Source organism: Anneissia japonica, unplaced genomic scaffold (genome assembly GCF_011630105.1).
Source record: "Anneissia japonica isolate Jap-2015-1 unplaced genomic scaffold, ASM1163010v1 scaffold287835_len3118868_cov185, whole genome shotgun sequence".
Lineage (NCBI taxonomy): Eukaryota > Metazoa > Echinodermata > Crinoidea > Comatulida > Comatulidae > Anneissia > Anneissia japonica.
Genome location: NW_022737223.1, coordinates 2,872,231 through 2,897,553, shown reverse-complemented (window position 1 = coordinate 2,897,553; position 25,323 = coordinate 2,872,231). Strand labels below are relative to the sequence as shown.

The window sequence follows — 25,323 nt, the reverse complement described above, 5'->3', positions numbered from 1 at the left end:
TGGTATGTAGTCTATCAATTTATGATAATGATGCTTTGTATATACATCACCCTGATGACGCATCCATTCTAAGCATAACCATTCTGGATTATTACCTCTGATCAGACAGAAGAATAACATTGAAAAACACTTTTTCATTAAAATTTAGAAATATTTTCCAAAAGTATCCTGATAGGCCTATTATGACTGGCAAGTAGGCCTATTTAGTAATAAACACATCTAATGGAACAGTAACAGAAAGAGAGAAATAGTGAAAAGTATTATTTACAAAGTTTACATATTTAAAGACCAAACCCTAACATTCAAAAATACTAACTTCAACAAAAATAATTAAAATTACAATCCTTAAAATTGCAATTCTTAAAATTATTATAATCAAATCAAATACGAAATTAAAAGCCTCAAAATAAATGCCAAAATTTTGAGTTTTTTTTTTTCTAGGTTTTACCACCACAAACTAGTCAATATCTCAAATTAAGAATTAAATTAAGAATGCTTTAGCCCTACATTAATCATTACTCAAATTACTTATTTTTTTTAACCAATTTTGTTATCAAAAGATAAAAACAAAACCCTTACAATAGTTCAGCCTTCAAAATTACTCACAGAATTTTAAAAAATCTTTCTTTTTGTCTTCACTTTTAAATTTTAAAATTTTAGAGAGGGTCGGCCAGCTGGGCTATGAGCTAACAAAAAAATAACATTACCATGGACCTCTTACACATTATTAAAAGATCCATTGTATGTAATCAATCAATTTATGATAATGATGCTTTGTATATACATCACCCTGACGACGCATCCATTCTATGCATAACCATTCTGGATTATTACCTCTGATCAGATAGAAGAATAACATTTAAAAACACTTTTTCATTAAAATTTAGAAATATTTTCCAAAAGTATCATGATATTATGACTGGCAAGTAGGCCTTTTAGTAATAAACACGTCTAATGGAACAGTAACAGAAAGAGAGAAATAGTGAAAAGTATTATTTACAAATTTCACATATTTAAAGACCAAACCCTAACATTCAAAAATACTAACTTCAACAAAAATAAATTAAAATTACAATCCTTAAAATTGCAATTCTTAAAATTATTATAATCAAATCAAATAAGAAATTAAAAGCCTCAAAATAAATGCCAAAATTTTGAGTTTTTTTTTTTCTAGGTTTTACCACCACAAACTAGTCAATATCTTAAATTAAGAATTAAATTAAGAATGCTTTAGCCCTACATTAATCATTACTCAAATTACTTTTTTTTAAAACCAATTTTGTTATCAAAAGTCTAGATATAATTACTGCATATACACTCACTAACCTCATGATTAGGACTCATAATTTTGATTCAATTAAAAAAAATGAACTTGAGCAAGAAAATATTTATACAAATCATCAAATATAATTAAGTTAAATGATTCGTTATACTGTAATCATACTAGATTAGCATAATCTATTCAAATGGATTAATTATTAATAATAAATAATTATTTCTCAAATCCACAAACCATCATCACGTTTTGATTATAACATCACAAATGCTTAAACTGCAAAGCACTGACTACTGTTACGCCATGATTATTCATTGTTAAAATAAATAAGATAAAATAGAAAAATTTTCAGATAAACAACCAGGATAATAGGAAACTTGATCCATTTTCACTTCGTTGTTCATTGACAAGTGTTGTATAAGCCTGCATTAGCCTTATAATGATAGCCAAGTATAGCTTCTTCTATACTGTTCATTTTTGCATTATATAAGCCTGCAATGCACCTTAAAGGAAATGCCTTGTACAGCTCCTTCTATATTATTTCACATGAGTATTGGCCTTATAGCATAACCTTGTCCGGCTTCTTCCATTCTAGAATGTATCAGTACAACTCATCCCTTATTATTCCCAACAAACCCTTTCATTAAAATTCCTTGTGGGTAAGCCTTCTCTGTTTTCCAGCTGAGCTTTCTGAGTCATTTTAAGGGTAATAAACTCAGCTAAAATGAATTAAAATAAGATACAGTAAAATATCTATGTTTGTCGCAGGTCTAAAATATTACTCATATAATATTTTTTTTAAATATATTATTGCGAACCTGAATTTGTGTGTCTATACACATTTGGGTTTTTTAATAAATCAAAAAAATGCATAACTATTTGACCAAAGAATTCAAATGTAATTCTAGATATGGTATTGCATTTGACATTTATTTTTGCAAGTGTACAAACAATAAATTTATTTTTTTTTTGTTAGTTTTTTCAATGTGAGAATTCAATTCTAGTTCTAGTATAACATGCAGAGATATTCCCCAGAACCTATTAAAAAAAGCTGTTGAAAGGTAAGTGAAAAACGCTACCAACACTATTTTGACAAGTGTACGAACGATAAATTTTAAGTTTTTTTTATGTGAGAATACAATTCTACGCCTTGTATAATCATGCAGAGGTATTCCCTGGAAAAATCTGCTTGTAAACAATGGACAAACAATTAATTTATCTAAAACCAAACCCTTACAATTCAAAATTACTAACTTCAACATAAAAATAATTAAAATTAAAATCCTCAAAATTGCAATTCTTAAAGTATTTATAATCAGAATTATAATTCCAGAAAATTAAAAACCTCAAAATAATTGCCCAATTTTTACTTTTTTTTCTAGGTTTTAAAACAAATAGTAGCCAATATCTAAATTAAGATTGATTATAATATCACAAAATGCTTAAACTGCAAAGGATCCTACTATTGTTATGCCATGATTATTCTTTGTTAGAATAAATAGATAAAATACAAAAATGTTTATATTTATAACCAGGGTAGTAGTGAACTCGGTCAATATTTATTATGTTGTTCATTGACAAATATTGTATAAAGCCGGGAACTAACTCCGTCGTACGACTGTCGGCCGACTGCCTGGAGCGCTGGACGGCGCAACGCTGTCTGCTGATTGTCGGTGGTGACTGCACCGATCGTTAGGTGGGGTGAATGCCTGGATTTAGTCTGAACTAGCCAGCATTGCGCCTTAAAAAAAAGGTCTTGTATGGCTCCTTCTATAGACCCTACTATTTCACATGAGTATTGGCCTTATAGCGATAGCCTTGTCCGGCTTCTTCCATTCTGCATTGCTTGCAGTCTTGGCTATGGCTTAAAAGGTGTCATCTCCGGTGGTGACTGTACCGATCGTTAAGCGGGGTGAATGCCTGGCTTTGGTCTGAACTAACATTATATAAGCCAGCATTGCGCCTTAAAGAAAAGGTCTTGTACTGCTCCTTCTATTCTATAAACCCTACTATTTCACACGAGTATTGGGCTTATAGCGATAGCCTTGTCCGGCTTCTTCCATTCTGCTTTGCTTGCGGTCTTGGCTCTGGCTTAAAAGGTGTCATCTCCGGTTCTACATTTCCAAACTTTAAAAAAAAATTGATAATAGTTTTTGAGGTTTGAGTAATATTAAGATAGACTTATTTCAATTTGATATATTTCTCCTATATATAGTTTATTCTTTACATCTTTAAACTATTCATTTGTTAAATCTTACTGGAAAAAAATGCGGAAATAAAATACCGCATTAGGATCATCAATCACTGAATGTTTGAGTTTTCTCTCTATTGTGTGTAGATAAACAGAATAAACTACTTAAGCTATGATAAAAATACCTGAATAAAAATGGGTTTAACACACTTTTTGGGAAAAACCTAGAGATGTTAATGGTTGGTTGATTTCAGATAAAGCTAAAATAGGTAGGATTAGACCTGGGCAAATCTCTTTGTTAAAGTGAGTCAATTTTATCTTTTTTATTATTATTGATTTTAAATTTCTTCCTTTTTTTTTTCTTTTTTTTTAATTGTAAAGAGGTCTAAATATTGATTTCTTATTTTGATAACTAAATTTGATAGATTAAAAAATTCTTGTATTTTCTTAAATCACTATATAATGCAATACATTTTTATTTTTATCTTTTTATTATAATTATTTTTTCATAATTTTTCTAACAACTAAATCTTTATTCAACTTTTTTGACAGACAAAATAGGCCCTATATATTTTTCTAAATGACTAATTTTTGATTTGATAATTCTATTAGTTATATTTTATTGGGTGTTTTAATGCATTGTTTATTTTACTGTACATAAATTATTCATTGATAATTCATATATATTTTGTATAGTACTAGTATAGTACTAGAACTAGTCCTAGTATAATTTTGATTCGATAAAAGAAAAATGAACCTGAACAAGAAAATATTTATACAAAACTTAAAATGCAAAGCACCTACTATTGTTACATCACAATTATTCTTTGTTAGAATAAATAAGATAAAATATAAAGAAATTCATCATAACAACAAATATCGATAGTTTATTTTGATAAATAAATTATATATTTTGATAGATCAAATAAATTGTTTTTCTGTATGACTATTAAATGCAATACATTTGTTTTTATTTTTTTTAAATAATTAACTAAATTTGTACACTATATATATATTATATTGATCTCTGTTATTTACCATGCATCAAGGACTGGTGCTGTCTACTACACATGCACATAAGTGTGAAGAATTGCTTTAATCGGATTTCAATTCATAACAAAGCCACAATGGCCTAGTTGGTTAAAAGCATCTGCATAGACAGCAGAAGTTCCTGATTTTGTATCCATTTTGGAGCACTTATTTTTTCACACTCACAGATTATTTCTCAGATTCATTTAAAACTTATTTATATAGTTACAGCATTACTGCAGGACAGTTTATATGTAAGATTTTGTTAAACCTCACATAGGGTACAGATATAAAACCATCATACAAACAAACTGTACCTTAGGTTTATATTTCTTGCTTTCACACCATTGGACGAAACAATGCGTTGCCTGGTCAATGCTCTCCTTATCCCGCAACTTGCAGTAAACACGAATCTGCTGCTCTGAAAATTTCTCTGGTAACATATTAGACACCTAGAAAATATACAAAGACAAAAGAAAAATCAAACAGTGTGAAATACATGACTATGCTATCCACCTTTTAAAATAACTATATTTTACAGTACACTATTTTGCTCTTAAAATTATATATAAATAAAATTAATAATAATATGATGTATGCTGAGGATAATTATGATGATGATGACCAAACAATTTATAATAATTAATAATAATTAAAATATTGAATCTTTATGTTCAATGTTTTATCCAAAAGGTACATTTAATTTGAATACTGAAGTATCTAAAGGAGGGCATGTGGCCCTCACTGAAAAAGTTCGAAGAAAAAAAAATCGTGCTCAAGTAGATAAAAATCATATTACCTTATTTTGCAAGCTAGCGCCACACAATTCATCGAGCCCCACCCCCCCCCCCCCCCCAATATGCCATTGAATTTAAATAAAGAAGACATACCTCACTTTTGCGAACCATAGTTGCCTGCTCAGGATCATACTTTGAGTAAAACCGCACAAAGTCTATAGGATTGGCACTCCCCATGCCATAATTTAAATCTACAACCTAAAAAAGAGAAACAAATTTAAGTCAGTTGACAGTTTGCGATTTTTTTTCTGTACGCGACATTTCCATCAAACTCCACTTGGGTCGTCTCGACTGACAGGACTCGAAAATATCACACTGCAGAATTCTGGCGGTCAACAAAAGACAAACGTCTACAACAAGTTTAAAGTATTGTAGGCCTACCAGGCTACTATAACTTCATACAGTATCTCGTTGTCTGATTTTTAAAAATACATAGATGTTACTATGCTATTATTATTTCAACTAAATACTTACATTACTGTGAAAATGTTAATTTTTATAATTAGGCCTAGGTTTCAGATAATCAAGTACAGGCCTTATTAATTACAGGCCTATTTACTTACTTGAGCTTTGACATCTCTTGCAAGAGTAGGACTACATTTGGCCATCAATGACTGGTAAATTTACCAGTTGACTTCTGTTTCTGGATGTTATTAAGTAAATAGTGGTTCTATTTGTTACATTGCAAGGCTTAGGCAGAGTTAATTAATCCCGGAATGATACATTTAATTCATTAACATTGTTATTAAGAAGAAAGTTGACTTGTATCTTGTATTATTATTATTATTATTATTATCTAATTTAATATTAATTGCATTACAAGGCTCTAGGGAGGGGCCTAGGTAGGACCTAACTCAGTCCTTGTTAGGCCTAGGTTAGCCTCATTTTCTCAGCATTTTATAGTCCCTATCTACTACTGTACTACATGTTATACAATAGAAGGGGGTACTACCTGTTGATATTGCTACTGTTGTAAATAGTATCGAACTTAACATTAATAACGTACAGTAGGCCTACAAGAAGCATAGTTACAGACGTACATCCTATAAATCTGAAAGATTTCATAAGCCTATCGTAGATAGACATTTAGAAAGGACAATAATACTCGAGCGTCGCGACTTTGCTAAGTGTCCGCTTTTCTTTCTAATATTTTTAACTTGGTATTGTATCAAACTTGAGTCAAGTCAATCCCCGAGGCCCGAGTGGAGTTTCCGGCAAATGTTTCGTATGGGGAAAAAAATCACAGGCAGTTTATCCTTGGTTTCGCAAAGAGGGCACCCCCTCCCCCCACCTCTCATTTTTCACTTTCCTTGTTAGTCAATAATTTTTTAATTTATTAATATTCTTGAGGGTGAATGCACACTCATATGCATCTGGATGTGACCCTTAAGGCCTAAAATATCTTCATAGTCAATGCAAACACTAAGTTGTAACAACAAACTGTATATTTAAATATAAAATATCATGACATATACTCTATGCATACTTGTAGACAGAGTCAATAGAATTACTGTGAATAGATAAACAGCTTGCCTCAACAGCGAAGTCGCGTGAAAGTCTCATATCTTTTGGCCATATTTAGGCATATGTACTTTACATTGTTCTATGTATGAGGAAGTACAATCTTTTTGAAAAAAAAACTTTTCAAAAGCGATTGAAATCTACAGAATGCACACACTTTTCTGTTTGACAAAGTATATTAAACATTGTTCAAGTGTATTATATACATTTTTTGGTAATAATGTCAGGTTAAAGAAAAGTATTTGAGAAATCAGCCTTCAAAGTTTATGATTTCACTGTTCAGACGTTTGTCACGCAGACACTATCACAAAATTGTTAAAAAATGCTGTTTGAACATTGAACGATATGTATAGATATATAAAATTTAGTTGAGTGCAATAAACAGGTAAAATGGGTAATTTAAAATTTGACAGTTACTTTAAAATACGCATACTAAAATATTCCTAATGTTATCAAATACTGTACATGTTCACAGAATTCTAACCCTGCACTATGGTAAAAAAGTACAAAAATCAACATTTTTGTGCAGCAAAATTTCATTTTCGTACATGACCAGGTCGTTATTAAGATAACCACAGGTCACCATGTCGCCGGCATACTTAATAATCTTAAAATTCCTGGAATAACTAATACAATCGCTCGTAAATATTGAAAACAAAAGAGGAGAAAGGACGCATCCTTGAGGTATACCTTTACTAATTGTATTACATTTTGACGTTTTTCCTACTTTAACATGTTGATTGTCTATTTGTTAAAAAACATTGAATCCACAAGGCTAATCTTGGATTAACATTCATTCCCATTATTTTTTTAATAACGATCAGGTGTGGCGGTAACGTACTAAACGCACTACTGAAATCGGCCAAAAAGAGCCCGAACAATAGACCAGGGTCTATCAAGGTGTTCAACTATAAATAATTATCAACGATTATTTCAACATTTAGTTGTTAGTGTACACAAATATTTGCAGTGCTGATCTTTACAAGAGTGCTACGTATGGAAATCCAGCAACCTGTTCGAACCAACCACAAAAGGATTCTTTTATTTAGATACCCCTCTTTGTAGTAGGATTTGTTTTGCTCATTTATGTGTACCATGTTGTTCTGGTTTTTGTATTTTTGACTTTACATTATCAAGACCGAGTTCCCTTCAATTGTTGTTACTGTTTGTTTACCTTTCCATACATGTCAGAAAGGCTTTACTGAAGCAGGATGATTTGGTGTTCAAAGATATCCTGTTTTGATTAAATTATAAATAATGCTAAATCATCGTACTCTATTTCCCTAACCCACCCCACTAAATCCGCCCCTGAAAATTGATCCCAATGCAGCCATTTAATGTTATTGGCTTGTACCTGATTTACATGACAGAAACGTACTTTCAACAGATTTGTGTGAATCAAACCAATCAGCTGCTAGTCTGCTAAAGCTAAAACGAATTTATGGTGCCGTCTGCTGGTTGTCGGTTGTAGCAAAGACCTTATAGCAGAAATATAAACGCTTCCCGTAGTTTGCATTAAAATTGATGGAACGACCACCCTCCTGCGAGTTATGATATATTTAATCCATTATTATTGTTATTAAGAAGAAAGTTGACTTGTATCTTGTATTATTATTATTATTTTTTATTATTATTATTATTATTATTTTATTTAATATTAATTGCATTAAAAGGCTCTAGGGAAGGGCCTAGGTAGGACCTAACCTAGTCTTTGTTAGGCCTAGGTTAGCCTCATTTTCTCAGCATTTTATAGTCCCTATCTACTACAGTACTACATGTTATACAACAGAAGGGGGTACTACCTGTTAATATTGCTACTGTCGTAGATAGTATCGAACTAACATTAATAACGTAGGATTACAAGAAGCATAGTTACAGACGTACATCCTATAAATCGGTAAGATTTTATAAGCCTACCGTAGATAGACATTTAGAAAAGACAATAATAATCGAGCATCGCAACTTCGCTAAGTGTCTGCTCTTCTTTCTAATATTTTTAACTTGGTATTGTATCAAACTTGAGTCAAGTCAATCTGAGACGGCCCGAGTGGAGTTTCATGCAAATGTTTTCATGCAAAATCACAGGCTGTTTATCATTGGTTTCGCAAAGAGGGCACTCCCCCTCCCATTTTTCACTTTGCTTGTTAGTCAATTATTTGTTTATTTATTAATATTCTTGAGGGTAAATGAACACACATATGCACCTGCATGTGACCCTTAAGGCCTAAAATATTTTCATAGTCAATGCAAACACTAAGTTGTAACAACAAACTGTATATTTAAATATAAAATATCATGACATATACTCTATGCATAATTGTAGACAGTCAGTAGAATTACTGTAAATAGATAAACAGCTTGCCTGAACAGCGAAGTCATGTGAAAGCCTCATATCTTTTGGCCATATTTAGGCATATGTACTAATACATTGTTCTATGTATGAGGAAGTACAATATTTTTGAACAAAAAACTTTTCAAAAGCAATTGAAATCTACAGAATGCACACACTTTTCTGTTTGACAAAGTATATTAAACATTGTTCAAGTGTATTATATATATTTTTTGGTAATATTGTCAGGTTAAAGAAAAGTATTTGAGAAATCAGCCTTCAAAGTTTATGATTTCACTGTTCAGACATTTGTCACGCAGACACTATCACAAAATTGTTAAAAAATGCTGTTTTAACATTGAACGATATGTATAGATATATAAAATTTAGTTGACTGCAATAAACAGGTAAAATGGGTAATTTAAAATTTGACAGTTACTTTAAAATATGCATACTAAAATATTCCTAATGTTATCAAATACATGTCCACAAAATTCTAAAACTGCACTATGGTAAAAAAGTACAAAAATCAACATTTTTGTGCAGCAAAATTTTATTTTCGTACACAACCAGGTCGTTATTAAGATAACCACAGGTCACCATGTCGCTGGCATACTTAATAATCTTAAAATTCCTGGAATAACTAATACAATCGCTCGTAAATATTGAAAACAAAAGAGGTGAAAGGACGCATCCTTGAGGTATACCTTTACTAATTGTATTACATTTTGACGTTTTTCCTACTTTAACATGTTGATTGTCTATTTGTTAAAAAACATTGAATCCACAAGGCTAATCTTGGATTAACATTCATTCCCATTATTTTTTTAATAACGATCAGGTGTGGCGGTAACGTACTAAACGCACTACTGAAATCGGCCAAAAAGAGCCCAAACAATAGACCAGGCAGGGTCTATCAAGGTGTTCAACTATAAATAATTATCAACGATTATTTCAACACTTAGTTGTTAGCGTACACAAATATTTGCAGATCTGATCTTTACAAGAGTGCTACGTATGGAAATCCAGCAACCTGTTCGAACCTACCACAAAAGGTTTCTTTTATTACCCCTCTTTGTAGTAGGATTTGTTTTGCTCACTTATGTGTACCATGTTGTTCTGGTTTTTGTATTTTTGACATGCTTTACATTATCAAGACCGAGTTCACTTCAATTGTTGTTACTGTTTGTTTACCTTTCCATACATGTCAGAAAGGCTTTACTCAAGCAGGATGAATTTAGTGTTCAAAGATATCCTGTTTTGATTAAATTATAAATAATGCTAAATCATCGTATTCTATTTCCCTAACCCTAACCCACCCCACTAAATCCGCCCCTGAAAATTGATCCCAATGCAGCCGTTTAGCTTGTACCTGATTTACATGACAGAAACATACTATCAACAGATTAGTGTGAATCAAGCCAATCAACTGCTAGTCTGCTAAAGCTAAAACGAATATATGGTGAAATCTGCTGGTTGTCGGTTGTAGCAAAGAGCTTATAGCAGAAATATAAACTCTTCCCGTAGTTTGCATTAAAACTGATGGAACGACCACCCTCCCGCGAGTTATGATACATTTAATCCATTATTATTGTTATTAAGAAGAAAGTTGACTTGTATCTTTTATTATTATTATTATTGTTATTATTATTATTATTATTATTATTATTATTATTATCTTATTTAATATTAATTGCATTAAAATGCTCTAGGGAGGGGCCTAGGTAGGACCTAACTCGGTCTTGTTAGGCCTAGGTTAGCCTCATTTTCTCAGCATTTTATAGACCCTATCTACTACTGCACTACATGTTATACAATAGAAGGGGTTACTACCTGTTGATATTGCTACTGTTGTAAATAGTATCGAACTAACATTAATAACGTACAGTAGGCCTACAAGAAGCATAGTTACAGACGTACACCCTATAAATCGGGAAGACTTCATAAGCCTACCATAGATAGGCATTTAGAAAAGACAATAATACTCAAGCATCGCTACTTTGCTAAGTGTCTGCTCTTCTTTCTAATATTTTTAACTTGGTATTGTATCAAACTTGAGTCAAGTCAATCTGAGACAGGCCGAGTGGAGTTTCATGCAAATGTTTCGTACAGAAAAAAAAATTGCAGGCAGTTTATCATTGGTTTCGCAAAGAGGGCACCCCCCCCCCCACCCTCTTTCCCATTTTTCACTTTCCTTGTTTTAGTCAATAATTTTTTTATTTATTAATTGATGGTGAATGCACACACATATGCACCTGCATGTGACCCGTAAGGCCTAAATTATTTTCATAGTCAATGCAAACACTAAATTGTAACAACAAACTGTATATTTAAATATAAAATATCATGACATATACTCTATGCATACTTGTAGACAGAGTCAGTAGAATTACTGTAAATAGATAAACAGCTTACCTCAACAGCGAAGTCACGTGAAAGCCTCAGATCTTTTGGCCATATTTAGGCATAAATACTTTACATTGTTCTATGTATGAGGAAGTACAATCTTTTTTAAAAAAAAACTTTTCAAAAGCAATTGAAATCTACAGAATACACACTTTTTTCTCTTTGACAAAGTATATTAAACATTGTTCAAGTGTATTATATACATTTTTTGGTAATATTGTCAGGTTAAAGAAAAGTATTTTAGAAATCAGCCTTCAAAGTTTATGATTTCAGACGTTTGTCATGCAGACACTATCACAAAATTGTTAAAAAATGCTGTTTGAACATTGAACGATATGTATAGATATATAAAATTTAGTTAAGTGCAATAAACAGGTAAAATGGGTAATTTAAAATTTGACAGTTACTTAAAAATATGCATACTAAAATATTCCTAATGTTATAAAATACATGTCCACAAAATTCTAACCCTGCACTACAGTAAAAAAGTACAAAAATCAACATTTTTGTGCAGCAAAATTTCATTATCGTACACGACCAGGTCGTTATTAAGATAACCGCAGGTCACCATGTCGCCGGCATATTTAATAATCGTAACATTTCTTGGATAATATACAATTGCTCGTAAATATTGAAAACAAAAGAGGAGAAAGGAAGCACCCTTAAAGTGTACCTGTACTAATTGTATTACATTTTGACAACGTTTTACAACATGTTGTTGTCTATTTGTTAAAAAACATTGAATCCACAAGTCTAATCTTGGATTAATATTCATTCCCATTAATATAATGATCAGGTGTGGCTGTAACATATTAAACACACTACTGAAATCGGTAAAAAAAGCCCGAAACAACAGACTAGGGTCCATCATAAATAATTATCAATGATTATTTCAATACTTAGTTGTTAGTGTACACTGGATTCAATTACAAATATTTGCAGCTCTGATCTTTACAAGAGTGCTATCCAGCAACCTGTTCGAACCAACCGCGAAGGTTTCTTTTATTTAGATACCCCTCTTTGTACAAGGATTTTTTTGCTCACTTATGTGTACCATGTTGTTCTGGTTTTTGCATTTTTGACAGGCTTTACATTATCAAGACCGAGTTCACTTCAATTGTTGTTACCATTTACCTTTCCATACATGTCAGAAAGGCTTCACTGAAGCAGGATGATTTAGTGTTCAAAGATACCCTGTTTTGATTGAATTATAAATAATGCTTAATCATCGTATTTTATTACATAGTATTGGTATGTATGGCAAAAAACTGATCAATTTTATTGTGTACTCAAAAATAACTGTTATTGCACTGCAGCTAAAATCAGGGCGGATCCAGAGATGTCAAAAAGTGGGGCTGGAAAGGAGACCGGAAGTGGTACTGATCGAGATAATGCTACCCTGGGGGTCCGGGGACACGCCCCCCTTCCCGCAAAATGTTTTGTTCTACACCCCCAATAATAACCTCTGAGGCATTTTGCCCAATCATCTTTTTCTTTCTTTCTTTCTCTTTTTTCTTTTCCTTCTAAAAGGGGTGGGCTGCCCCCCCCCCTAAATCTTCCCCTAATGCAGCCTTTTGTAATGTCATTGGCTTGTACCTGATTTACATGACAGAAACATACTATCAACAGATTTGTGTGAATCAGGTATCAACACCAATCAGATACTAGTCTGCTAAAGCTAAAACGAATCATAGCGCCGTCTGCTGGTTGTCGGTTGTAGCAAAGATCTTACACAGCAGAAATATAAACTCTTCGCGTAGTTTGCATTAAAATTGATGGGGCGACGACCAACGACTGCCAGACGCAGTTAATGCCTTGCTTTAAACTTGCATAACTAATTTTTGTTTCTTCTCCAAAACAGCACCATTGACACCCCCACACCCACCAACAATGGCAAGCCTGGATATGGCCCTTAAGGGCTAAAATGACAGACCTTTCCACTGAAAGTGAGGGCCAAATCACATGCCTAAGATACTGATGTCTCATGACTGTAAACATAACTTAGATGAGGAAACCACCAAGGCCCTATAAATATCTAATGATGTGTTCTATATGGTTCTATTAACAACAATCACCTGACCAGATCAATTATCATTGGGAAGTAAACTTTCCATCAACAATCCTTGATATTCATTTGAATATATTTTCAATATATCATTTAGGTACCACTCTTTGTACCAGGGCTAAATTGTATGATGTTGTGAAGGTTGTTGTGAAGGTCTTTGTATTTTTGACATGCTTTATACCAGACCCACTTCACTTCAATAGCTGTTTAAATTTATTAAGAGGAGGTGATCGATTAATTTAGTTTTTTTTGTAGTATATCAAATTTATAATGTTATAAAATGTTTCAATGTTGACAATCTTCTTTCTTGCCCCAACAACAACAATCCTCTTCATTCATTCCAATATTTTCAGACCTAGTTCAGTTCAATAGTTGTTACCATTTGTTTACCTTTCTATATATGTCAGAAAGACTTCAATGAAGCAGGGCAATTTAGTCTTCAATGATATGTTTGAATTATAAATAATGCTTAGTCACCACATTCTATTACTTTGTACTGGTACGTATGGAATTAATTTTAATTTTTTGTTTTTGTAGTATATCATTATAAAGTGTTTCAATATTGACCTTTTTGAGTTCACAGGTACCTACCTGCACGCACAGGCAGCTTACAAAGAGATCCTGCACAGTATGCGATTGAACATGTAGGCCTACAGTCCCCATGGTGATATTGTGGAGCTGCCTGCAGTTCGACACTAGGGTATTTATTGTGGTAACATTTTGAATAAAAACTTATACATATTTTTTTTTAGCGTGGCGCTAACATTTTATGTGTGCTGCAATCTTTGCCTATTTTCCCAAACGTGGCGGCCATTCTGTTTTTTCATTCAAGCGTGGCGGTAAGCGTGGCGGTACCGCCACGCTTAAGTAGAGCTGGCGAGACCCTGAGTACAGTGTACCGTATCACGTGTTTAACTTTGTCACAATCTTTTTCCTTGCCCCAACAACAACAAAAATCCTTTGAAAAGTGTAGCAAGAGAGCTCACCACATCTTGAAGGATTAAGCTGTGTTAGATTATAATGGTCAATAATAAGGTCAGAATGGCTGAGTTACGTTAGAAAACTGTCAATAACTTACAAGAATAACCAAATCAGAAGAATTAAGTTTGGCAAGTTCTTCCTGCTGGAATCCTACAAGCTCTTCTTTCATCTCAGGAATAAGTGCCTGAAAAAATATAATTATAAAATGTTATTCTTCATTTATATTTTGTGATCATCATTATCATTTTTACACTACAATCATCAGTACCAATTTAAATTAAATTTGTTACCAGCCTATTTAAGGGTCTGTTTTTTATTTCTTACAATCTGAATTTATATAGCGCCTTTCCCAATAAGAAGAATATAGAAGGTGCTGGAATCATATTGTTGATATTTTTATGGTCACTGGATACTGAGTTGGCCAACTGGTACATTGTTGTGCAACTTTTTCTGCTAGCTAGGGAGTATCCTTCCCAGCAAACACAAAATGTTCTTATAATGTTCACTAACGTTGCGATTAGGTATGTCATAGCGTAACGTTCACATAACGTTGTAATGTTGTGAAATGAGATTATAAGTACGTACATATGGTTCTACAAAATAACGTTTTTTATCACCAAACTGTAACGTTATTATAATGTTCTTATAACGTCATATTGTTAGCTGGGTTAGTCATGCTGCTTTACGCACACAATGCATACACTCAACACCATACCATCCTACCAGGTACCCATTTATATTCCTTGGTGGAGAGACAAACGTAAGTAAAGTACTTGCACAAGGACACAAACATGCAACTCCCAATCACATGCTGCTCCACACACTCCTACTAGATTTATTTATTCTATCTACAGTATACCAAAACTAGCATATAAGGTTTTTTTCTAATTGGAATTGACCTTCAAAAGACAGAGAATAACATTGTCAGCAACGCTTACACGTGGATTATCATCCTTGGGACTGGTCTGCCCGATGCACTTATACAACTTTCTTGACAGCACATTGGTGATGATATCACGTGACTGCTGCAGTTTAGGGTCCTTTGTATTCAGAAGCTCGTACAGAATGTTATCCGTCATCTTGGTATATGCTACCATGTCGTGGATAGCTTCAGACATTTTTAACTCTTTCCTGAAACAGTTAAATAATAATGTGTTAATACAAAACAGGTGGAAATAATTTAATGCTGTACACATAATGTAATTTGAGAGGTAAATTTATATACACTAAATCCACCAACTTCACTACTGCATAAACACCACAATTATAACTAACAGCCTCTACCATCAGGGGCGGATTTGGGGGGGGGGCCCGGCCCAGCCCCCCTTTTTGAGAGGTAAAAAAAAGGGAAAAAAAAGAGAGAAAAAGAAAAAAATGATAGCCCAAAATGCCTCAAATGTTATGTTTGGGCGTCTAGAACACAAAAAATTCGCGGGGGCATGCCCCGGACCCCCTACGACACTGTTGTCTCAATCGGCCCAACTTTCGGTCCCCCTTCCGGCCCCCCCTTTTGGACATTTCTGGATCCGCCCCTGACCATCCCTATGACCACTTCACATAATTATTAATCGCTTACAATGTTTTGTATGGAACATATTTAAGAAATCTTACCCATTTGTGCCTGTTATCAATAGATGATCATTGGCAAGAACTAATGCTTCTACAATCCTGAATAACAAAATAAAAATTATTAGAAAATTTTACTTTTCTGTGGCAAAACAACTCAATTTGAAATTTTCACTTTTTGAGAAACATAGATTTGAAGTTGTCATGTTTGCAGGACTATATATCTATATTTAATAGATTTAAATTATATGTAAAATTTTAATTACAAATGTTGGTTTACTGCAAATTTATTAAAGATGTTCACAGATACATTTTTTTACCTCAGAAACGTGAAACGTGAGGCTCACTATTATCGCAAGTGCATCATATTTTTTTCACTTATCACGTTTGTGGCAATCAAATGCATTATCTAGCTTGTGCATACATTGTTGTTAAGATTATTGATATGAAAACATAATCAACCAGTTAATTTTGCTGTGTCAAACTCCATCAGCTAAAAACTGTTTTTGATTAGCAATGTATGTATTAGCGCAAATAAATTTGCTTAGAGGAAAAAGGGCTTAAGAGTGAAGCATGGTTGATAAGAGAACGCTTCCTGAACTCTGATTAGCTGCGCATTTCTTTTGATTCGCAAAAAGCAGAAACAGTTCGTACTACCGATTTTGTTGAAGTGAAAACTCCTATAGAAATGCGAATGCACATGCGCATGAATGAAGCTTTCGATTCACATGAATAAATTCGCTTAGTGGAAAGTCGGCTTAAGAGTTAAGCACGGTTGATAAAAAATGTGCTTCCTGAACTGCAAACAAAAAGTAGAAACAGTTTGAACTACCGATTTTGTTGAAGCGAAAACTCCTATAGAAATGTGGATGCACATGCATTTCTATGGAATCGCATCAGATGATGGCCGCTGCGCGTGATGTGTACCCGGCTTTCAAAAATGTTTATACTCTTTTAATGTCAGTTTTATTAATTAGTTTTAGTTCCGCACCAAATTGTCCTTGCAATGACAATGATAAACTTACATTGTTTCGATTATCTTGTTAACCTTGTGTTGGTACGCTCTTCGATGAAGACAATTCCTTGTATGAAACATGTCATACAAATTTCCTACCTCCTGGAAAAAATAAATGGTATATCATTAAGACAAAAATTTATATAATAACTTTAAAAAAAAAGAAAGGTTTTCTTGGTGTACTGATTGAGCCTAATCATATAATTATAAGCCATCTTTCCACAGCAACTGCAATGAAAAATTATATGATATACAGTAAAGCAGCAGTTTGCACTGCAGACTCGACATAGAATATCAATGGCAGATCCAGGAATTCTACAACAGGGCCTAGGGAATGAGTTTTAAAGATGGAAGTACAGCCCCACTATGGTTGGAGAAGAGGCACATTGGCAGACACAAAAGGGACCCTGCCAGACTGGAACCCCCTAAATTTTACAAATTATAAAAAATTGGAGAAAAATAAAAGAATATTATGGTGGGGCTTATGTGGTTTACACTATCCATCTGTGAATGTCCCTCGCTGGGCTTCCTCTAATTCAAATTCCTGGATGTGCACTGAAACTATCTATTTTTCCAATATTAATTTTTCATCTATTTTGGGGAGCTCGGGGGTGGCTGACCTGCTAGTTGAAACTGTCCCTGAATGTCTTACCTTATCGCGCGTACATATCTGAAACTCTCCGTCAACCTTCATTACTTTAGCAAACTTCATGAAGCGACTGTAATCAAAGCTGTTGGAAATTCCAAGCATGTGACAATCACGTGCAAAGTAGTCCCACTTGTCTACGTCGATACCATTGCGTTTGTTGGCAACGATCTCATACAGAAAATGCTTGTTTTCAGGTCTACCTTTGTATTTCTTGTTCTTATCCTAATAGCCCCAAAAAAGGAATTAGTAAAAATGTCCACACTTCTTAAAAACTTACACAAATTAATGAATGGTTATTTAGACCGCGTTTCCGCAATACTTACAAACAGATAAATTATCGGAAAGCAGGTATTTTGTTATTTTTCAATGTGGAAATGGCCCAAAGTACATTTCCCAGAGTGAAATAGTACCAAAGGATTTCATTTCTAGGCCTAGGCCTATCCTTCTTGCACAAAAAAGAGTCAACTGCTAGGTCAACAAAACGGATGTTTTGATGTAGAACACACTGCACTGTTATCCATAATTTTGCATGACGGGATAAAATATTTGGAGGGCATTTCAAAATAATTTATCTGAAAATTTATTTGAGGAATTACAAGTGCTGCGGAAACACAGCCTTAAAACTCATTTTGACTGTTTCATGGATTTTCCAGATTGGATCATTTCAATACTTTTCCATGATATTCCATATTAACAATTCAATGACCCTTCATTTTAATTTTTTCTGTTTTCTATTTGTTTTAGGCCCAAGGCCAACAAGATGTCAAACCTCAGATTTAATCACAATTCTAAGTGGCATATCCCTTTACAAGACAAACATAAACATAAAATGCTCTAAAAATTTCTTATTATGGGCTTGGGAATTGTTTTTGGTTGTGAAGACAATTCCTATTCACTCCAGCTTTGAACTTCACCCATGACTGGCGATTCCACTACAGTTTCATGACAATTCGAACTGGATTTTCCATTATCTTTTCTCATTGAACATTTTCATGACAGTTTCATGGTTATTCCTAGATTGGACAATTCCATAACTGCTCCACGGCCACTCAAAGCATTCGGCCAAATCTAGACTTCATGACAGAACCAATCTCATGAAAAAAAAGTAATCGGTCATATAACAAAATCCTTACATACCTACAATCCTGTGTTCAATTAATTTTTTTCCTCACAAGAATATAAACTTACCTCTTTGTCTAGAGGACCATAAATCTGCTCCTTGATGAACGTCATGTCTGCGTCATTCAAGCCATGAGCATAAAACTGCTCCTTTAAATTATTTTCTTTGATCAGATAATCAAACATTTTTACAGAAGCTTCTTCATGCTGAAAAAAGAAAAGGAAAACAAAGAAAAAATTATGAGAGTACAGTAAAATCCCTATTACTGAAGAGTCCTCCAATAGTTGGCGCAGATTTAAAATAGCCTAGATTTCCGGCTTAATAGGTGGATTAGGAATAGAGTTTTTTTTTTTTTGTGTGGGATCACACAAAGGATAACCCTCTATTTCTAAAAACTTGTTTCGATTGGGGTCCTTCTGTTGGTGAATTGGGCAGTACCCGAGACAATCCTCTACTCTTTTCCAAAGAGTGTACTGCGTTCCTTAATGTGCACACAGGATCAACGGCTTAACCGTCTCATCCGAAAGACGGTGCGCTATCGTAACTTGTAATCCAGGGCTCCAGCTAAAACACAAGGAGAGCAACGATAGGAATTGAATCAGGGACCTAGATTTGTCCACGGTTTAATACATGCGCAGTGGCTACGACCAGTTGATGCGGACTGAGCTAAGCTGCTCTCAGGTAAAATTATGATGAACAGTAGAACCTCTATTAAGGAAAGAGCTCCCTCAAGAGGGGTTGGCCATAGTTTTAAAAAACCCTTGATTTCTGCCTGAAAAGTTCCCTTATTAGTGGCATCCCAAAGAAGGGGAATTTTCTGCATTAGATTAGTTGAAGGGGGGTACCATTTCCTGCAAGCAATTATGTGAGATTGAGATATTTTGTAGATTTATTCAGAAGCTTAAAAGATTAAAAAATTGGTTATTCTACTAAATATGCAGAACCTTAACTACTATATTTAAATACGGAAACAACACTAGCTCTCAGAACAATATTTTGCACAACCAAAAAAAATAAATAAAAACTACTCACTTTCCATTTACTCTTTGGATCAATCGAAGGTATAAATACTCCATCAAACACATGAGAAAACGGCCCGTGACCTGAGGGACAGAACGGCAGAAATTTACTGTAGTGTAATAAATCAAATAATTCAAAAAAACTTTTTTATTAGCATAATGATTGTATAATAAAAATAACAACAATAATACTACAATAAAAAAAATATCTGATTTTGTTGTGAGCTGCGGGAAAAAATTAAAATCCCTATGTGTGCATCCTGTCAACCATCTTTTGGTTAGAAAACCTTGTGTTTTCCATGGCCCGGCACCGATTATCTGTCAAAAGTACTACCAAGACTGAGCATTAATCAGGCCCTCTGACCCATATTTCTGCCCACCCCTGCAATATACAATGGACCTTTCCGCTAAGTCCTGCCCCTTGGCTACTGTTGCTAAGGTTCCACAAAACAAAACAAAAGTGTTAAATTAGTCAAAAGATACGCAAACAGCTGCGTTTGTGGGACAACACATGTGCTTCTTAGACACGCACATATTCCTTGCCCTGTTCTGATTGGTTAGTTGTTAAATTTGATTGACATTTCCGAAATGTCCATTCTAAGCTGGTTTATTGAATACTTTCTCAATTAGAGCTTTCAAATGCACAACAAACGTAGAACCAAAAAAAAAAATGATGTCAAATAAATGGTTGGGTTATTGTCAACTGAATTCTAGGACGGAAGTTTGGCCTGGATCTATGTTGTGCAGAGAACGTGGAACAAGTGATGGTTGAGTGAATCCGTCCTAGGGTTAACGTCATCTAAAGCTACCACTGTCCAGAACTTGTACCTAGGTCATGGCAGAGTCCAGCTATCTCAACACACAGCACATCTTGTGGAGTGATGTTCAGTTCTGGTTGCCTCTCTTTCAAGGTTCTTGCTAACATGCCAGCAAGATGTGAAACTCTGTAAAATCAAGTCATTTGACAATTTAAATGTTGAAAGCATTACAGTATTTACCGTAACAGCGTACTGTTGTTTAAGATAAGTAAATATTTTTATTCCCACATGGAGAAAAAACACCTCGCCACGCACGCCATATGAGAATGGGGGAGATTCTCATATGACATACAACAAAGGTGTTTTAATGATGTAAAAATAATAATAAAAGTTAAATAAAGAAATTTAAAAATTTTTAAATAATAAAAATAAATAAATATAAAAATAAATAGTATTAAAAATAAAAGTAACAATAAATCCATTGATAAAGTGCACAAAATCTACAGCAAAATCTTAAGTTGAAATAAATGAAATTTTGATCTCATGTTAAATTAAGTATAAATGTAAAGCTAACTGTAAAGCTAGTGATTCAATAATCCAAAAGTTATTTCAAATTCAATCATAATTTTTCTGGACATTTTTGCACTTTATGAATTGATCTATTGTTATTGTTATTATTTTTCATATTTTAATTTATTTTTATATTAAATTCTTTTATTTTTTACATTTTTATTTATCTATTTAATTTTGTATATTTAAACTTAATTGCAAATTAATTTCACTTAATTAAATGTAATGTGTTACAGCTAAGTGGAATATTTCTCATTCTAACCAAGCAACTTTCCTTTAATCACTCTTTAAATACATACAAGCATATGCATACTAGTAGAGATGGCAACAAATTTGGTCAGTATGCACCACAGAAATTAAACAGTGACGTACCCTATAGAATGTTCAAAGCGGTTGTGGGAAGCTCCTGGAAAAACGTAGTAGCAACATCCGAGCTGTTTGATTTGCCGTAGCCGCTGGAACTGAAGCGTGTCCATGATTTTAATACACAGTGGATGCACCTGTATGTGTCCATGTATTGAGTCATTGAAAACCTAAAAATGTTAAACAAATTTTCATAAAAAATCTATTACACAATAGCAGAATCTCATCTCCTTATAAGCTTGTGTAATGGTGTTTGTAACATGGTATAAAAGAAAATAATAAAAGGAGCAAAAGTAGCAAATTTAAATATTATAATGGTATTAACCAATCAGAATCAAGTTAACAATACAATTAGTTGATTGGACCACAAAATCAGTGACAAGTTAATGGGCGAATTAATTACAATTAAACCAGATAAGATGTGGGCAAGATGATTATGTAAGCGATAGTTTATTGGCCGTGCCATTGAACCAGCTTAATGCTCACAGTTAGTATATATATATATACAGTTATATATATTTATATCTGGCTCTCACCTTGTAATCAGCGCCTCTTGATTTAATTTTTGCTTGCATCTCTTGTAGGATTTTTTGCAAGTTAAGTCTTTTTCCTAAAGTCCTAATACACCAGAAGGTATATGCACAAAAATAGAAACATTAAAATAGAGGATTTAAAAGCCACATTTGATAAGTAATATATATTCCAATATAGCTGACCATTTTCAGTGAAAACAAATTATTTTTAAACATAAAAAATATCAAATTGTTTTGTCATTCTTGAATCTTATGCTAAAGAAAAAACATTTTTTATAATCAAAATCAATATATAAATTATAAACACACTCACGTAATGCCAATTTCTTTGAGATCATTTTTACTCAAGTCTAATAAATTTTGGCCAGAAATTTCTTCACCTAAATGAATTGTTGAAAGAGAAATGTAATAATTAATTGGTGAGACATGCGGAATTAAGTTGCGTTCATACGAAATCTGAATTTTTGGATCGGAAGGCTTACCGAACTCATCAGTTAAAATCTTTAGTATCTAAGGATAGGGACGTTGACATTTAGCGATCAGAAAATCGATTGAAATTTTCAGTTCAAATCGGATGTGAATGCAGTTTACTTTTCTAAATTATACATAGATCTGTTTTGGAAGATACCTCCAAGCAGTACCCTGCTCAACCCATTGCACAACAGAACAACGCAAATATAGTTGTTTTTGTACAGTACGAGTATGTCATTGTACGGCACAAATGCGAAATTTGGTATACCTTGCTAAAAACTAAATATTCGTTTTGCTTGACTAAACAACATAATTTCCCCTTGTCAAGTTGGTTTTAGAATGGGTTATTCCAAATTTTTACCAGGGTGTACCACGAATGGGTGAGTATTATTGATGTGAATCACCCCCCTGATGTCCATGCAATATTTCTTGATTGGTCGAAGGCTTTCGACAAAGTTCCACATGCTACTTTGCTCAGCAAACTTAAATCAATTGGGATTGTTGGCCAAATTCACATGTGGATTTGTGATTTCCTTTTGCATCGTACAATCCGGTGTCCCTCAGGGTTCCATACTGGGGCCGCTTCTTTTTATCCTGCTTACTAGTGATTTGCAAAATGTTGTTTCATCTCCCACCTCAATTTTCATGTATGCAGATGATACTGTTATTTTTAGGTCCATTTCTTCTGATGAAGATGCCATCAAGCTGCAATCTGAATTGAATAATATTGCCACATGGAGTCATGAGAATGGTATGGTCATCAATCCTTCTAAGTCCGTTTTTCTTCCAATATCTCGGCGCCAAATCCCATTGCTATTTTCATACGAAGTTAATCATATTGAAATTCTACGCAGGAGTGAGTATAACTACCTTGGCTTATTATTCAATCAAACCTAAAATGGCATCTCCATATTCAATCAATTTGTAATAAAGCCAACCGAGTACTTGGTTTTATTGAACGTTTCTCTGGCCGATCTAAACTTTCACTCACTACATGTATAATAGTCTATGTCTTCCCATATTAGAGTATGCGTCCCCAGTATGGAACCCCTATATGGAATGTGATATTGCCAGGATTGAACGCATTCAGAGAGATTTCACTAGGTAATATTTTGGCCAGACTTCTTCCATTAGGATTGGGGATATTGGATATATATCCTATGAGGAATGGATGGCTGAATTGGGTTTTGTTTCTCTTTAAAAACGTCGGAAAGTCATCGATATGTGTTTTTTCTTTAAATTGTTCAACAGCCCAATTATTAACATGTTTGACTTCATCATTATTCCTTAATGTAAGAAAAGAATATCCTACTCTTTGTAAATAGAAATCCCCAATGCAACGAACTTGCTCATTCTTTTTGTCATAGAAATATTGTTGGAATTCCTTCCTTTATATGTGCGTAATGGTAATTTTAATTTAAGAAATTTGTTAAGGAATCGTTCATATAAAATAACTTTCTTGTTTGACCATACGTTTTGCTGATGAGTGCTTGTGGATCCCAAACATTTATAGTACAGGAGCTCCGTTTCTTTTGGTATGCCCGCCTCCCCACTTACCAGCAATCTGTATACTCTTTGTTTCAATAGATTTTCTTTTTCTTTCAATTTTAATGTTTTAATCTTGTATTGTATACATATATATTTTTATGGAGGAAATAAATATTATAATAAAAAAAATGATAAATACAGTAAGGCACACAAAATTATAGAACTAAACCACCTAGTTCAGACTGGCAGGTGGATAAACCCGTTGAGTTGAGCCGGGTTTAGCCACGTAGTCTAAACTAGGCCATAACCATACCATTACTACACTGCAATACATTCAGTAAAAAAATGGTATTTTCATTTTCTCCTCCATCTGGATGTGTTTGGCAAAACTACATTTATGTGCTAAATAAGAAAACAAAATTTTCTTTTATTTTTTTCCTGCCATCCTCCGAGTTCACGAAACAAAGAATAAAAAGTCTAGCCTTAGTTCTTTGGGCACATAGGAAAAATCACTCCAGCCCAAAAATCCTGTCAAAAACATGGGAAATATTGATGCAGAAATAAAAAGAAAATTGACTGGAAATACATTTTCTTTAAAAAAATATTAAAAAATCAAATAAAACCAGTTTTTATAAAATATTTACAATATTCTTGCCAAATAAAAACAGTCATTCCCTTATTGATAAAATAAACGCAATATTATATTGTTCCAATTAAAAATTAAAAAAAAGGCCTCCCTCATCACTTTTTTTTTTTAAATTGTGATTCTATAATTTTTTCTATGTCTTATAGGCTGCTTCATTCTGGGACGACAGATCGATGATTTAACATCCACAACGAGAAGATCCATTGTACCCTTCCTGCATAGACAAAGGCTTCCAGTCATTATCATTCTAGACTAGGCGTATAGCCTATACTATATAGGCCTTGGGCTTGGCCTACTTACTGAACGCAACCCCCCCAAACCATTGAAGCAGGAGGTAAGGAAGCAAGCAACATGAAAATGATCAGATTTGAGTCTTACGTTTTAAACAGTTTGCTTCGTCACACAGCCCTTTGGAAGACAAGAAAGTATGGACTTCATTGACAGTCCAATTACGGAAATTATCTACGGATGGTACGGCTTTATTCGACGATTCCGATGACCTAGCCCGTTTCCTTGGAGGAGGCATTTTG

General features: G+C 33.5%; 1 protein-coding gene across 2 annotated transcripts; it reads right to left on the bottom strand.

Annotated features, from left to right (window-relative positions):
* Nucleotides 1-6: 6 nt before the first annotated feature.
* LOC117117176 (deoxynucleoside triphosphate triphosphohydrolase SAMHD1-like) lies at nucleotides 7-25,323 on the bottom strand. Of its 2 annotated transcripts, XM_033261394.1 has the most exons (15): nucleotides 25,172-25,323; nucleotides 22,502-22,568; nucleotides 22,192-22,273; nucleotides 21,665-21,825; nucleotides 20,793-20,908; nucleotides 19,978-20,048; nucleotides 19,014-19,151; nucleotides 17,829-18,047; nucleotides 17,187-17,278; nucleotides 16,207-16,263; nucleotides 15,534-15,726; nucleotides 14,693-14,779; nucleotides 5,387-5,491; nucleotides 4,814-4,948; nucleotides 7-3,403 (listed from the first exon to the last, which is right to left on the bottom strand). In XM_033261394.1, exons 1-15 carry the CDS (start codon nucleotides 25,317-25,319, stop codon nucleotides 3,308-3,310), a joined length of 1,767 nt encoding a protein of 588 aa, XP_033117285.1. In that variant the 5' UTR covers nucleotides 25,320-25,323; the 3' UTR covers nucleotides 7-3,307. The 2 variants fall into 2 exon arrangements, with proteins under 2 accessions (XP_033117285.1, XP_033117286.1); XM_033261395.1 differs by lacking the exon at nucleotides 22,502-22,568 and having other exon boundaries at nucleotides 25,172-25,308.